The sequence below is a fragment of the Apteryx mantelli genome, chromosome 22, assembly GCF_036417845.1.
Source record: "Apteryx mantelli isolate bAptMan1 chromosome 22, bAptMan1.hap1, whole genome shotgun sequence".
Lineage (NCBI taxonomy): Eukaryota > Metazoa > Chordata > Aves > Apterygiformes > Apterygidae > Apteryx > Apteryx mantelli.
The window spans coordinates 7126640-7141397 of NC_089999.1; the positions used below are offsets into that span (position 1 = coordinate 7126640).

The following is a 14758-nucleotide window of genomic DNA, read 5'->3' on the forward strand; positions in this document are numbered from 1 at the left end:
GTGTGCTTTAGCTGTGTGTTTCCTTAAAACTGTGCAGTTTGATTCTGGCCTGGAATCTGATAGAAAAACAGACAGTAAGTATAAAACAAACCATGGGTTAGAAGAACACTTTGCTTTTTCTAATTCCACTGCCGCTGTACTAACTTAACCCTGTTTGGATACTTTTTCCACTCCCAACCTCAGTATGTACACAGATAAAAAGAGAGAAGTGGTAGAAGTGGCTTTCTAAAATCTCTACCAGCAAATCTCCTGAAATGCTATCTTTGCTGTTTTTGTGATTCTAGAGCAAGAAATTACTCAATTCTGTGTAATTCCAACATAAATAGCATACTGCTTCTGCTATACATTATCCGTCTTTTTCCTCATGGGGCTTATGTTGACAAATACACTTTAAGATGCTGTTAAATTAGCGTGAGACTTGCTTCAGTATGGTATATGAAACAGTCTGAACAAATGATAAGGGAACGTTAGATCAGTAAAGTATCATTGAACAGGAAGTTTGAACGTTTTTCTTCATTATAGATTAGTTGAAGAATTTTTCTTTTAGCAAGACGAGAAGAAAAAACAAGTACCCCAAAAAAATCTGCAGTTATCTTGATTCCAGTCAGAAGTCATCTAGATCACTTACAAATGATAATTACATAATGAATGGTGCATTTAAGTGCAATAGGTTTCAAAATCACAAGATTTTTCCCTCCTTTTTTTTCCCTTAATGGTAAAAACTAAGAAAAATAGCTATTAGCTGGAGAGCACTTCAAATAGTATCAGCGCTTAAATGAATTAACCTCTAGAAAAGTAAAAATTATTTTTAATTTCCTATGCCTAGTTATTTTTTTAATCTGTTTTGGGCTGAATATGTACGCAACCTAGTTTGGCTAGAAGCTAATGCAATTTTGAAGGATGATTCCTGATCTTAGCTTTCTTCTTTTCCCCTCCAATTCTTAACCCTTCTGTTTCCTCTCCTCCTCAAAACAAAGGAAAAGGAAAAAAATAGACCTATATGTGTTTTACTGGATAATGAATATATGACCACGTAGTTCTTCTACTGATAATGTCAGTGTTTTCATCATTCTAGCGCAGCTAGTGAACAGGCTTTTGTGTAAAGAGGATATTTTTCCTTTATTATGTGAAGTTTGTTCTTGGAGTTAGCAAACGTCGGTAAAGGTACTATGCAAACTGTTGCCAGGCGGTGCTGGCAGTATATCAGTGTGTGTTGTCTTTGCATTAAAAGAAAAGAAAGAAAAAAACAAATGAAAGTTTTCCCGGTGTCATTAGTTTCGTTTTCCTCCTCAGGTAATATAACGACAAGGATCCGAACCACAGAGACGGGCTCTGATGAAGCCATCAAATCCATTCTAGAACAAGCCAAAAGGGAGCTGCAAGTACAGAAAACAGGTACAGCCTCATTTTTGCCTCCTGTTCCTTTTATTTCAGAATTTAATTAAAACAATTATCATGAGCTTTCTGGTCAGTTAATTATATTCTTAAAACCTTGAGTGTAGGTTTGAAGAGGGTTTTTTTTCAGTGGAGTTGTTTCTGCCCGTAACGCAGCCCGAGTCAGGCTGATGTGCTTCGGTTTGCAATGGAGGCTTTGCTCCTTGCTCCCCTCAGTCTCGCCTCGCGCCTGACGAGAGGGAAGCTGAGGTTTCCGAACGCCCTTTCCGAAGCGGAGAGCTCTTCCGTCTTTGCCCGGCTGCTGGCAGCCATGCCGGAGCATGCATCTGCCGATCCCTTCTTCCACCAGTGCCTCCGTGCAGAGGGAGCAGCTCCTGCTTTCCCTTCTCTCCGGGCTAATTCCGGCCCCAGGGACAGCGGCATGGGAGAGGGAGCTGAACAGACTCGTCTCCTTCATGGCTGTCTGAAGGTCATGACCGACCTAGCAGTTATCGGTCATATATTACCATCTCACTGTGTACATCATGTGCTGAAATTATAATGGAGTCAAACTCCGTCCTGACTTCTACATGACTGTATTTTTGGTTATGGAATGCAAGGAAATAGTTCTTTTTCTGTGAACAGGCAGGCAAATTCAAAAAGCATTTCCCTTCTGAAGAACATCATAGAAGTTTGACAGCTTGGCCTGAGATAAGTTTAGTTTCCTGTTTTATGCTGTCAGGTAGCTAACATTTCAGCCTACTCCGTAGCCCTCACAACTTTAAAACAGTTTCCAGTGCTGCTAAGGAGCTGATGCTGAAGTAGAAAGTCCTTTGCATTACTTTTGTTTTGTTTTTTTAAAGTAAATGCTGATTTACAGTTTGGGGTAGTTGTCTTTGAAATGAAAACCAAGGTACTCTCACGGCAAACTGTAAAAGGCTAGTCAATGTATGATTTAAATAAATAGTATGACTTTATACAAGTAATGATTACGTACAGAAAGATATGGGCTTTGTGCAGGAAAATGCAAGCAAGTTGTTCAGTGGCATGTGTCATCTGAGATCTCAGCCTTTTTTTTTCAAATATTAATTCAGCCTCACCCCTGCCATGAGACCAGTAGATAAAGCAGAAGAGATGGTCCCACTGACTTTTTTTTTCCCCAAAATTTTTAATTTTTCATCTATTTTTATATTTTGTAACAGGAAGGAAAGTGGGGGGCCAAATTTGGAAATGTATTCAGATGAGGCATAATATTACTAAAATAACACACAGAGTATTTGAAACCTTATTTCACTGTGAGGCCGCTTCTTGCGGTCTGTGGGTCTCACGCTGTTATCCAGTGCTTCACTTTTCCCATTCCTCATTGAGTAGCTCTCAGAGGAATTGGTTTTCAAGCACTGGAGACTTCGGTGGAGACGAACATAAGTTGAAACAGAAGCCGTGCTGCCAAAATCTTCTGACCCTGCAGAGAGAATTCTGCCCCCATGTCCCAGTTTTTGCTCACCCGCTAACTGTTGGGAAACAGCCCCACAAACCGAAGTCACCCATGAAATACTTGAGTTAGGTGTTACCTCTTCTGGAAGGGCCTGTGGCTCCATTCTGGGACTTTCTCTTGATAGGGCCGAGAGAGGCAGCCAGGCGTCAACCTGATTTTTCTCAAGCTGTTTAATTCAGTGATGAGGATCATGGAACGAGAAAACAGGAAGCAGGAGCAGCTTTAGTTTGTCAAATTAAATAACGAAGTCTTTTACTAAAGTTCTTCATTTGTTGTAATTTATGTATTATATTTTGGGAGTTAAAAGGATTCACTGTATTTGTATTGTCAAAGGGTACTGATTGTCTCTCCAGGTGGATGTAGCTGTATTTAGTTTTGAGTGCATGTTATGATTCATTTGTGGAGATGGGGAGAAGTGAAAGGTTAAATAACTTTGTAAACAGAACCATAAAAAGCTATTGAGCTCTTGGGGGTGTGGGAGGAAGAACTTGATTTTCAAAGGCATTTATTTGAAAATTATTACCACGGTGAAAAATGTGCAAGTAGTAATAGACTTCTGCAGTTGAGTGTGCATGTGCGAATGTCCAACCCTTTGGCCACTGTAAAAATTTCCCAGTGCATAACTTTGGAAATCTTACCATACTTGAAAAGCAAGAATCCTTGGTTAGTGAAAACCCCTCCGTCTCATTCAGAAATGTATTACAGCCCCTTTTCTTATGGGGAAATATTTACAGTATCACTTGTTGAATATAAAGCATATTCCTGTGTTGCATTTAGTCTTTTGGTTGTTTTTCATAGCTGAGCCGGCTCAGCCGCCTTCTGCATCTAGCAGTGGCAATTCTGATGATGCTATTCGATCCATTCTGCAACAAGCCCGACGCGAAATGGAGGCACAGCAGGCTGCCCTTGAACCTGCCTTAAAAACACCACCTTTATCTCAAGCTGACATTTCTATCCTGTCCCCCAAACTACCTACACCTGCAATGTCTTCGGTTTCCAGCTTTTCTCCTTTGGCCATGTCCCTGAAGAAACATTCATCTGTCACTGATTCCAGTATCTCTGCATTGCAGAACCTCTCTGGGCTCAAAAAGGAGCCTCAGGAGGCACCTGGTTTAGAGCTTCATGGAATAAGTGATTCTGCCCAGGGTATGTTGAGGCATGTTAAAAATGAGTTGGGACGTGGTGGTGTTTGGAAGGACCATTGGTGGAATACTGTTCAGCATGAGAGAAGAAACACAGCTCTTCCCGAAGACACAAAAGTTGAGGAAGCCAGTGTTGGAAAAGAAAAGGTCAGCAATCAGACTAGGCCAGATCGTAGCCAGCTTCAAGGACCATCTTCTTCAGAGTATTGGAAAGAGTGGCCAAACGCTGAATCTCCGTACTCCCAGAGTTCTGAGTTGAGCATGACTGGGGCAAGTCGCAGCGAGACACCACAAAATAGCCCCCTCCCTTCGTCCCCTATTGTGTCTTTGTCAAAGCCATCCAAACCTTCGGTTCCTCCACTGACACCTGAGCAGTACGAGATTTATATGTACCAGGAGGTGGATACGATAGAACTAACTCGTCAGGTCAAAGAAAAGCTAGCAAAGAATGGCATCTGCCAAAGGATCTTTGGGGAAAAGGTAAAGCACTGGTTCTCTCTTGTTACACCAGTATTTTGAATGTGCGGTAGGCTCCTTACGGCGATAAGAAACTAAGTTTAACACAACCATGCATATGGAAGGGGATATGCCACATAAGTCTTAAAAAATGTTTTTGCTTAGTATGTTAAGTATTTTCAAAATAAGCTCACAGGGCCAAGTCTTAGTGTTTCATGAATTGCATGGATTTTATTACAAAGATTGGCTTCAGTCGCTTGTAATGAGAAGTGAGACCCCTGAGCTTAGGAACTTTGAAAGTTGGAGCAAATATTATCAAGACTCGATATTTCATGCTTAATGTACTGAATTCATGGAATATTTGAGTAATACCATTGTCATGACTGGAGAGTCTTAAATTTGTTATAAGTGAAGATTATGGACACGAGAGCATTTTTCCTTTTTTTAATATTTGGAAATATGCACAAGGGTATTAAAACGAACACACAAAAAAATCCCCTACCCTCTCCTTAGTCTTAAGTCAAGAATTCACAGTCATTGCTTCTGCCTGTTGTTCAGGATCTTAATGTGCTTTCAGACGTTTTTAAGCAGTATTTGATTACAGATATGCCACTTACCATAAGTCTTTCTGAAGTTGCTGCATTCTGGGCTCTGAGCATTGAACATGCGGGAGCTCGGGGGGGTCATGGTTAGATGGAAGAGCACCAGCGAACACCTTCCAGGCTGGGGAGGTGGTGGACATCTGGTGTTTCTCCTTCTGATAAAGAATTAAATCAATATAATAGCATAATAGGAGCTAGCATTGCACTAATATCTTTTCAATAAGATGTAAAATGAAAAGCCTGACCTCTTGGGGTCATTAAAGATCCCATGACAGCTTTCATTAAGTATGAATTTTAACCCCTGTACCTGTGCTGAATTCCAGGCAAGTAATTACGTTCTGCCTGTCTCAAATTCCAGCTTAGCTTTGGTTGGCTGTATTCTTATGTATTTACTTACGTGGAGCAGCCACTGCTACAGGTGAACACACACATTCTAATTCATACCAAAAAAAATCAACCAAATATAGGACTAGTCTCAAAAGTCCCAATTATTTTTGTTTGAGAACAAAATACATGACAATCATCTCCTGTTTTTTCTACCTCTCAGTGCCTGGACTCTGTGCTTTTTCCTTTAGACTTGATGAAATTTGACACAAAATATGAAAAGCATGCAGATGTCTCCCCGTCCTTTTGGTGTTCGTACTGCTGCTCTGTTCCTGCAGGGAAAAAAAAAAAAAAAACAAAAAAAAAAATGCTCAAGAACAAAATCGCAGCAGGAAGAAAGCAACTCAGTCATAAGCCCATATATATGTCACTTGAAAGTTTTACTCCTTGTCAAGATAAAACCGACATGAGCAATATGCGAGTAAAGAAAAGCAAAGTTACTTAAACTACCCCCTTCCAAATCAAATGTGTTAACGTGCCGTTCTTGGTTGCTTCACTTCAGGTATTGGGGCTGTCCCAAGGAAGTGTCAGTGACATGCTCTCCAGGCCAAAGCCATGGAGCAAATTGACCCAAAAAGGCCGAGAACCATTTATTCGTATGCAGCTCTGGTTGAATGGTGAGCTGGGACAGTGTGTCCTGCCCGCGCAAGGGCAGCAACAAGGACAAGGTAATTAAAATTCCACTATGTTGTTTGAGTTGAGGAGGAGGAATTCGTTTTAAAGTTGCAGTAAGCGACACTTCGACCCTACGTTAGTTGAGGCATTTCTATAAGTGGAAGTGTCCACCCTCGCATCGCAGCCTGTTCTTAAGGGGACTTGCTGGGAATGTTTACAAAAGAAGTGCTCGTTTATGCGTAATTGATAAGCAGGAATTATCAAGTCCCTAATTAGGGTAATATTATTGAGGCATAAATACGATACATAATTCCAAAAATTTTGGCTAATGCGCTGGAAAGTCTTGCGTGCAGTTCTCTAGAGTCATATATGGGGTTATTATTGTCCCTAGGAGGATCTTGATTGCTTTCTCAGGAGGCGAACGCGAAGAATTAAGCTTTAAAGGGGGAATGCAGTGTTGCCGTTACGCTTTTATTGTGGCGCTTTCTTATCCCAGTATCTATTGATACGGAAAGGCCAGACCAGAGTCGGCCTCGGCTGTGCCCTTATAGCACCGCTGACTTAAACGAGCCGTGTGCCATCAGGGCGCTCAGCCTTCCGCTGTTTGTTGAGCCTGCTTACGGTTGAGTTTGGGGTTTGGCATCGCCTTTATTGTTCCCTGATTTTCCTCTCCTCTCTTATCTAGTCCTTCACTCTGTGACATCATTGCAGGATTCCCTACAGCAGGGATGTGCAAGCTCAGGTAATCAGCCGCTTTCAATGATTTCCTCTGAATAATGCTCTGTGCTTTCGTTACGTTTCTTGTGCTTTGACGCCGAGAGGTTTTGTGTGTTTTGTTGTATCATACCAGAGAACCTTCCATTTTTCTTTTCTTTTCTTTTTATTAACACAGTTAATTCCTCGTTCTCTCCTTGTTGCTATGGCAGATCTGGGAAGTACACATATTTAGCCGCATATATTAAGCAAAGAGAGTCTGTCTGATCTTAGAGATCATTGGCTCTGCAGTTTTTTACCATAGTTCAGCTTATCAACTTGACATGTGACAATGGCTGTAAAACAAGCCTTTCATTTGTAATGTGATCTGCATGCTCCAGCTGCCTTATTTGCTGGCATATTTTTTTCCCACTTTCTTTTGCACAAAATCTGCTTTGTTAACTTGAAGGTGGGGAAGAGACCACGTTACATATTTCTTTTTCAAACTTTGGTAACTATTCCAAGCTGATCTCTTCTCTGCCCCCCGCCCTTTCCCTTTGCAAAAAAGCAGATGCAGCAAAGATGAGTGTCAAAGAAAAGCAAATTGCTAAAGATTTTACGAAGACGGCCACAGTATAGTAAGGAGACTGGAACAGAACAGCTGTGTTCCTGCTGTTAGATACCAAACTCTACCCACACAGTCTTTTTACCAGTGATATGCTTAACTGACGTAAACCACTCAGGCTGTTTTGTCCTCTAGAAAAATACTTGTGCCCTGCTCTGTACTTGTAGCCAGTGCCCTGTATTTGAGAATTACAGCAGTTCAAGATAAAGAGAAGGATGGATTATACTCTTCTTCCCACCTTCCTGCCATTCTGAAACGTTGGTCTTTTCTGCAGCTCGTTGGCTTTATTCTGAATATCCCAACTGAACTATTTTTCCTCACTCTGCTGGGAAACTGTTTTGCATTCCCAAAGATTTTACTGAAAGAAAATCCATTATGATGTTCAATCCGTGTTTTTCTCAAGAAGAACAGTTGCAAATAAATAGATAAAAGCAAAAATGCCCCTGGAAAAAACAGCCATGAAACTACAACCAAAATTGGAGAAAATTATTTACAATCATAGGGCTATTGTTACTTATAGACAGGCAGTTGAAGAACATGGAAATTTTCTGAGACATTTTATACGCTGCTCTTCATTAAAAGCATGCATTGACGGTTTTTTTGTAGCATTAATGCTATGCAATAGTAACTGTTACAGTTATAAATGCCTAAGACCGCATGGAAAATATGAGTAATTAATTAAAGCCATTTTAAGAGGAGTTTGAAATTAGAGGAGCTGGGAAAAGGCTGCATTGTTATTGCTAATCATCATATTTATTTCTAACTGTAATTATCAAAAGGTCGAAAGACAAGCCCGTAATATTACAATCTGACCACCTTATGGATTCCCATGACAGTCACCGGCAGCTAAAAGTGATTTCCTTCAGGAAGTTCGGTTTCACTACTGCGATATTTTGTTCCACTCCCACACTCCCATCTCCTTCCTTAGTTCCTGCCCTTGAGCTAATATTTTGCGATGTGACACGTTCCTATCAGCTACTAAAATCATGTTATTGATGATCGCTGTCCTTCTTTCGTTAAAGCAAACTTACAAATGAGAAAATGGGTTCGTGCCCTTTTCTCCCTGCTTTCTGATGATTAAAAATAAAATTGTTTTACAAGACTTTCTTTTCTTGATACCTTTCTCTGTGCGAAGGAATAAGTATGATTGTGACATTACTCAGAATAAAAGAGCAAAACCACCTTATTTGAATGAGGAAGGGCAATTTGGTAATTTGCTTTTATTAGCAGCTGTTCTGTAATTAAAAGCGCTGCAAACAGCTTGGAAAAGGTAAAAAATAATTATGCATTTGTGAAAGATCCTCCACTCCAGGGCAGGAAAAAAAAAAGCAGCTCCAATTTTCAGGTCTTCCAAGAACATTTCCCAGGAAAATCAAGGCAGAAAAGGTTACATACTTGTAATTTTAAAATAGAAATTAATCAGAACAGCTTTAAAACGAAAAAAAGGTCTGGAGCCTTTTCTGCGTAATATAATTGGCTAGGAACTTGTTGAATGCGTGAAGGGAAAGAAGTGAAATTAAACTAATACATCCAGTGGCTCCTGAGTGCTTTGCCAAGAAGATCTTCAGTGTATAGAGTGTCAACATGCATAGTAATGTCTCCAGCTTTTATTAGCTGTGAGTATTTTCATGACTGTTTGGCGTTATTATGTCAAACTAGCAGGATTTTCTGGATTTTTGACCCAGTTAGTTTCACTTCTAGATCACAAGGTTTTCATTAACACCTCATTCATGAGAATCTGTTCTTTTGTCCAGTAGTTTTCCATCGTCACACATGGACAGATGGGCATATCAGCTTTTTATATCTTTTATATGTAAGAATGAATGGATAAGCAGACATATATATAATTTGAGATAGCGAAGAGAAGCCAAGCTCACTTTTCTTTTCTCAAGCTGTATTTAAGAAGTTTTGAAAAACACAGTCAATACCAAAATTATAACCAGATATTTATCTGTATTTTCTGTCTGTGAGCTTTAGTCATGGCTTTAGTGATTAACAGAGTTTTGTGCAAGTTCCAGTGAATGTGTTTTACATAAAAATGGTGTCTGTACCCTAGGTGATCAAAAATGATATCACTGTGCCTTTTCTAACATTTTTCCTGTATTTCTTTCCACCTAAATGCTCTAATGCCCTTGGGTAAATCTGCCTTTTTAATGATTTATGTGTCAAAAGCATGGACCAAATCACATGGAAAAAAAACTTGAATTAGTGTCACCCAACTGCATCAGCATTTTTTCTTGATGAATTTGGCCCATATTTAGTTGCATTATTGATGGGCAGAGCTGGGTTGGGTCTGGATGGCAGCCATGTGTCAGGAGAAGGTTTATGTGCTTGGGTGTTTTTTAAATACTTGTACTGTATATAGCTCTTGTTTGTTTTATTTTGGGGTCTTATATCTTTATCGAGCATCTATATCCCATTAAGACAGTTTCTCTTTTGGTGCTGTTGATTTCAAAGCTACTCCCAGGCAAGCTGAATTTTTATTCACTTTTGTATTTTTCCTTCTGTGAAGGACATATACTCTCTATATACTACATTAAAGACTTGCAAATACTCGGTGGGAAAAAGACATGCCTTTTTGGTATGTGTTTCTGTAAGGGTCGTCTTATGACCTAATGTGGAAATCTTCATTTGCCGATACAGCTGCGGGTGATCTCAGGGGATTTTGAATTTCCCTTTTGTTTGTCTTCCTTTCTGGGTATCATCCATCATTCCTAACCTCATGCTGCTTAGCAATAGTAACGCTCATGGGAGTTGAAGAAAGGATTATAGCAGCATAAAATGGGGAGCTAATTAGAGCTTGTTTCAAAATCAGAATCTAGCTTGAGATAATTGCATATTATCTGGTGATTTAAAAACCCAAGATCTACTGTATTTAGATCAACTAAAATATGCATAAAAGCTTTATTTTCAAAATAAAACATTTGTAACAACAGGGAGATTATTTCTTAACATCTCTTGGGAAAGAAATCTGAAAAAAAGCAATGCAATCTATGGTTTAGTGTAGTTATGATTTTAACAGATATGTTGTGGAATGATGACAGACTCAGATATCTATTATATTTTTATTTCTATAATACTGCTGTAATATCTTTCAGTACAGAAGCTGCAGGGTGGGCAGGTAGTTAACGGTGTACTGGGTAGATCTTCCTGTTTATCTAATAAGAGAAGGACACTGTCATATTTACCACTCTGGGAAAAATAAGGGGAGAAAGAGGATGTTTCAGTCTTGAATCCACTGCAATTCGTATTCAGGATTATCATCCTGTTATCCTTGGGAGAAGATCTTGCTAGCCACATGGTGGCAATAGAGAAAGCTCTAACCTCCCCTTCCCTCTCCCTGTTTCATGATTATTTCCTTCATTGTACTCGATTGGTTTTGGAAGAGCATAGTTGTTTGAGATGGTGCTCCAGAGCATGATTCAGATGAGCACAAGGAGTGCTAAATGCTCAGTACCTTGAGATCACGCAAATGGTCAGTGGTGCTGACGGATCTTCCCAAATTCGGGTTATTTTATTTTTGAATTCAAAAGAAGAAAGAGCCTGTTCTGCAGTAATTTGCTGGCACTCTAGGTTAATAAAGTTGTGTATGACTTGAAATGTCTCTGGTGAATGCGGTCCATAAAATGGAAGAGAAGGGAGATCACTTGGCTTTTTAACAGCTGAGTTGTAGGACTGCAAGAGTTCCTTGCGTAGATAGGTCATATTTGATGGCCGATTTTTGAGTTTTTCTGTTTAGCTGAGAAATTTGGCTCCTTTTACGCTAGATGTCAAATTCATTTTAGAAGTTTTTTTGGAGCCGAACAACTAATTCAGCAAAACAGTTATCTTCATGCAAACCCTAAAGTATAATGACGAGTCTTGGTTAAGTTTGCACATTCTTTGTGTGCGCTTGAGATTGCAATTCTGAAGCAGTTGGCCCGAGCTGTCTTGATTTCAAACCATAGGGTATCAGTTGGCTCCTCATAAGGGCAGCTGTTGTAGTCTGTAATGTGTGTGATTATATTCTGTGCCATTTCCCTGACATTTGGACCATGAAAACCTTCCTGGCAGCCTTTATGGTATCAATAAAGCTGGGAGAATCGCTGTCCAGGCACCTTACTGGGGCCCGGGAATGCAGAGTGAAGTCAGTGTTTCCAGTTAGTTCTTAATATAACGTTGGATAGCGTTGCTAGATATCGTCTGCTCGTTTCTGCTTGTTACCTAGAGTTGTCCTCCACAAGCTGTCTCGCATGGCCGTAGTTCTTTGCCCATCAGTCGATATTTGAGGAGAAACTCCTGTCCTACTCGTATTTTTTCTGCCTGTTGAACCACCCAGTGACTAAACTTGCATAAGATGATTCCATCCTCACCGTGGTCATAGCTCTACTGTTATAAAAGTGCTAAAATAAAATACATAATCACAGAATGAGCACAATTTTCTAGGCAGATATTCCTTGCGGCTGAATTATAATGACAAAGCACCAACACACTTCACATTAAAATGGCAAAGAGGAGACTCCTGCCGTATTCTGAAGACGAGTTTAATTTACTCTGAAGTGTGGTTAGGAGTTCGTAGCCTTCATTTGGGAGAAGTGACCCAGTCAAGTTGCAGCTGTGTTTTATTCCTTTGGTTAATTTGGGAACGTGGGTCTTTCCCCAAAGGAAAGTGACTGTAAAGGGATCTCCAAGCAGGGAACTCTCATGCAGCTCCTCAGTAGCGTTTAGCCAGGCACGTTAATGCCTCTGCCTCAATCTCCTCATTATAAGAATAGAAGTAATTAGTGAATATTTTTTAAAGCCGTATGTAAGAACAAACTTTCTGGGCCATTATCGCTGCTGTGTTCCTCGGGTAGTGCAGAAGACTACCAGTAAGCGTAGTAGTTGCTAAAAGTAGATGTCGTTCATGAAATGATGAGGCATTGCTTAAAAAACTGCTGTAGTTGAATATTCTAGCTCCGTAACTTCCATTTCCATCCTTTCATTACTTATTACTTCATTTCAGTAATTACCAGCGGTTTCTTTTCCCTCCACTTGCACCTTTGGAGATCATCAGCCCCCTTTGGGGAGAGGGCCCACATCAGCCCCTCTTCCCGGGCAGGCTGGGTGCCAGCCGCTAAGTGCAGAGGACTTGGGTGGGAAATGATGAGCTGAGATGTTAGAAAGCCAAAGAGAAGAATCACTGAAGTGACAGGGCGGCCTCAGAGGCCGGGCGGCCCCGGGGTGGATGGCAGCGAGGAGCCGAGGTGGTGGGGAGCCCTTTTCCCCAGCGTCGGGGCAGCCCAAGGGGCCGGCAGCTGCGAGAGAGGTCGGGAGGGCTCTTCTCCGAAGGGACCGGGCGTTTTCCTTCTGGTAAGAGGAGGGTTGGCAGCTGGCAAAGGCTCACGTTGGTCTCCGGTTGCTCGCGGGGGAGCAGAGGCACGTGTGCGCGGAGGAGGCCGCAGGGCACCCCTGGACTCTCCCCCGGGCGCCCGGCCGGTCGTGCGGCGCTCCTGAGGTGGGGGAAAATTACTTTCCTTCGAGTCGAGGAACAGATGATGAGTTATTTTCCTCCTGAAATGCTGCAAAAAGGTGCGCTAGCGCCAAACGTGCAGGGTGTTATTTCCATCGCGGAACAGGGCTGTTGCTACACGGCAGCTGTGTTCTCCGCAAAATAGCCTTGAAATGGAGAAATAAACACCCTGTTGGATGCTAACAAACAAATCCTCCTTTGATTATTATGAGCTATGTATTAGCTGATAGCAAATCATTCCCGAGAAGGAAAAAAAAAACACAGAAAATTACCAGAAAATTAATATCTTCTAAGTTACCTTCTAGCCTGTCCCTTGTGTTTGAGTGCAGCAGAAAAGGAGAAAAACTGATGAATTTGTCTCTCCTAATTTGATAGCTATTGGAGGTATTTAAATTTGCTGACAGCCATCCAGAAAAACTGTAAATTAAAGAATCCAGTGATTATTTTAAATTGATTTTAAAAAAAAAACACCACTTGCATTAAAAACAAAGCAGAATGAATTGGAAATCGAATTTGAATAAAAATGGAAGCAAAAGACTGTCCAATTAATAAGCCAAAGGAAATGAAAAAGAAGGCTGATATGTAAACGTCCCACATTTGTAATTCTCAAAGGTATTGCTAACAGTAACTTGAAAGATACTTATTTCCTTGGAGATAGATAGATAGATTGATAGATTTATATTATTTCCTATAGTGTGATTGAAAGGAGTGACCATTCTCTGGAATGATTCAAGCACAGTTTTATTGGCAAAACCTGAGGTCTACAAAATATCCCCATTTTGCTGTCAGTGCTGGGAGCTTCTCCGACAAGGCTAAGACGCTTTGCAGAGGAATTTCACCCTTTCGCGTTGTTCCCGCCAGCTCTCCCCCAGCTGGGCCGGCCTCGCTGCAGAGCCCGGACAAAGCTCGTTCCTGCATGGCCTTGGATGCACCCGCAGGTGTCTTTTCCCAAGCAATTTGCCCCTTTTGGTTTTGCTTTCCGAAGAAAAGGCCAGGATGGGTCCCGTCGTCGTCCAGCCACCGGGGTTTGCCCAGACGAGCGCTGGACCTGCAGTGTGGCTCAGTTGTGTTGCGGGTGTGTTTCTCTCTTTTACCCCTTTGGAACTGGGATCCTAAAAATAGTGCAAGTTTGAACTGGCAGATGTTTCATTTGTCCTTTCCGAGAGGACCAAAATTAGCCTCTCATTTGGCACCTAAATAAAGCAGCTTAGCTGCCTTTATACGAACTTTGCAATTACTGTCTATTGAAGTTGCAACATTTTATTTTATTTGATGGGGAAGGGTATTATGTAAGCAATACCAGCACCTAAAAAGCCACCAGACCTTGAAAGAGAGAGGACGAACAAGAACAAGCCCAACTGTTTTGTTTCTGTTTTTTGTTTTAATTTTCTGATTTGAGGCAGATGGGTTTTTTTCCTAATGAAGGTTTCATTAAAAAAAAAATAATAATAATAACTTGGAAATGCTCAGAGAGCTGCCTATTGTAAAGGTAAAAAAAAAAAAAAACACCCTAATAAAAGGACAGCAATGGTTTCTCTAATTTTCAGGGAAAAATCTGCTCAGAATGCCTGAAGCTGGGTTAGCAGTGGGACTCCCCAGGGGCAACAGAAAGATGTTATAATCAATTACCACATCATAACACTGATGTATGATAATTACTGAGTGTTCCTCCTGAGATAGTGCAGCATTTGGCTGGGATGCGGCTCTTTCATGGTCCACCGCCTGATTAATATGCAAATAATAGGCTGATTGCATGATGAATGCAGAAAATGAGTTCGCTGATAACGTGAGCACCGAAGCGGGAAGATGATAAATTACTTTTACTGACTGTCCTACATTAAGTACCCTTTCTCAACAATTTTATCACAAATTAAGTAAAGC

At 40.8% G+C, this 14758-nt stretch overlaps 1 protein-coding gene across 6 annotated transcripts in view; it reads left to right on the top strand.

Moving 5' to 3' along the window:
- CUX1 (cut like homeobox 1) overlaps positions 1-14758 on the top strand; it is a 280556-nt gene that overhangs the window by 205393 nt on the left and 60405 nt on the right. For 5 of the 6 annotated variants that reach the window (XM_067309895.1, XM_067309896.1, XM_067309897.1 and 2 more), the window contains 4 exons: positions 1294-1395; positions 3668-4491; positions 5956-6121; positions 6754-6810. The exons of the other annotated variant lie outside the window; for it this stretch is intronic. In XM_067309895.1, the coding sequence (XP_067165996.1) occupies positions 1294-1395; positions 3668-4491; positions 5956-6121; positions 6754-6810 (1149 nt within the window). The remainder of the gene's footprint in view (positions 1-1293; positions 1396-3667; positions 4492-5955; positions 6122-6753; positions 6811-14758) is intronic. 6 annotated transcript variants of the gene reach the window in all.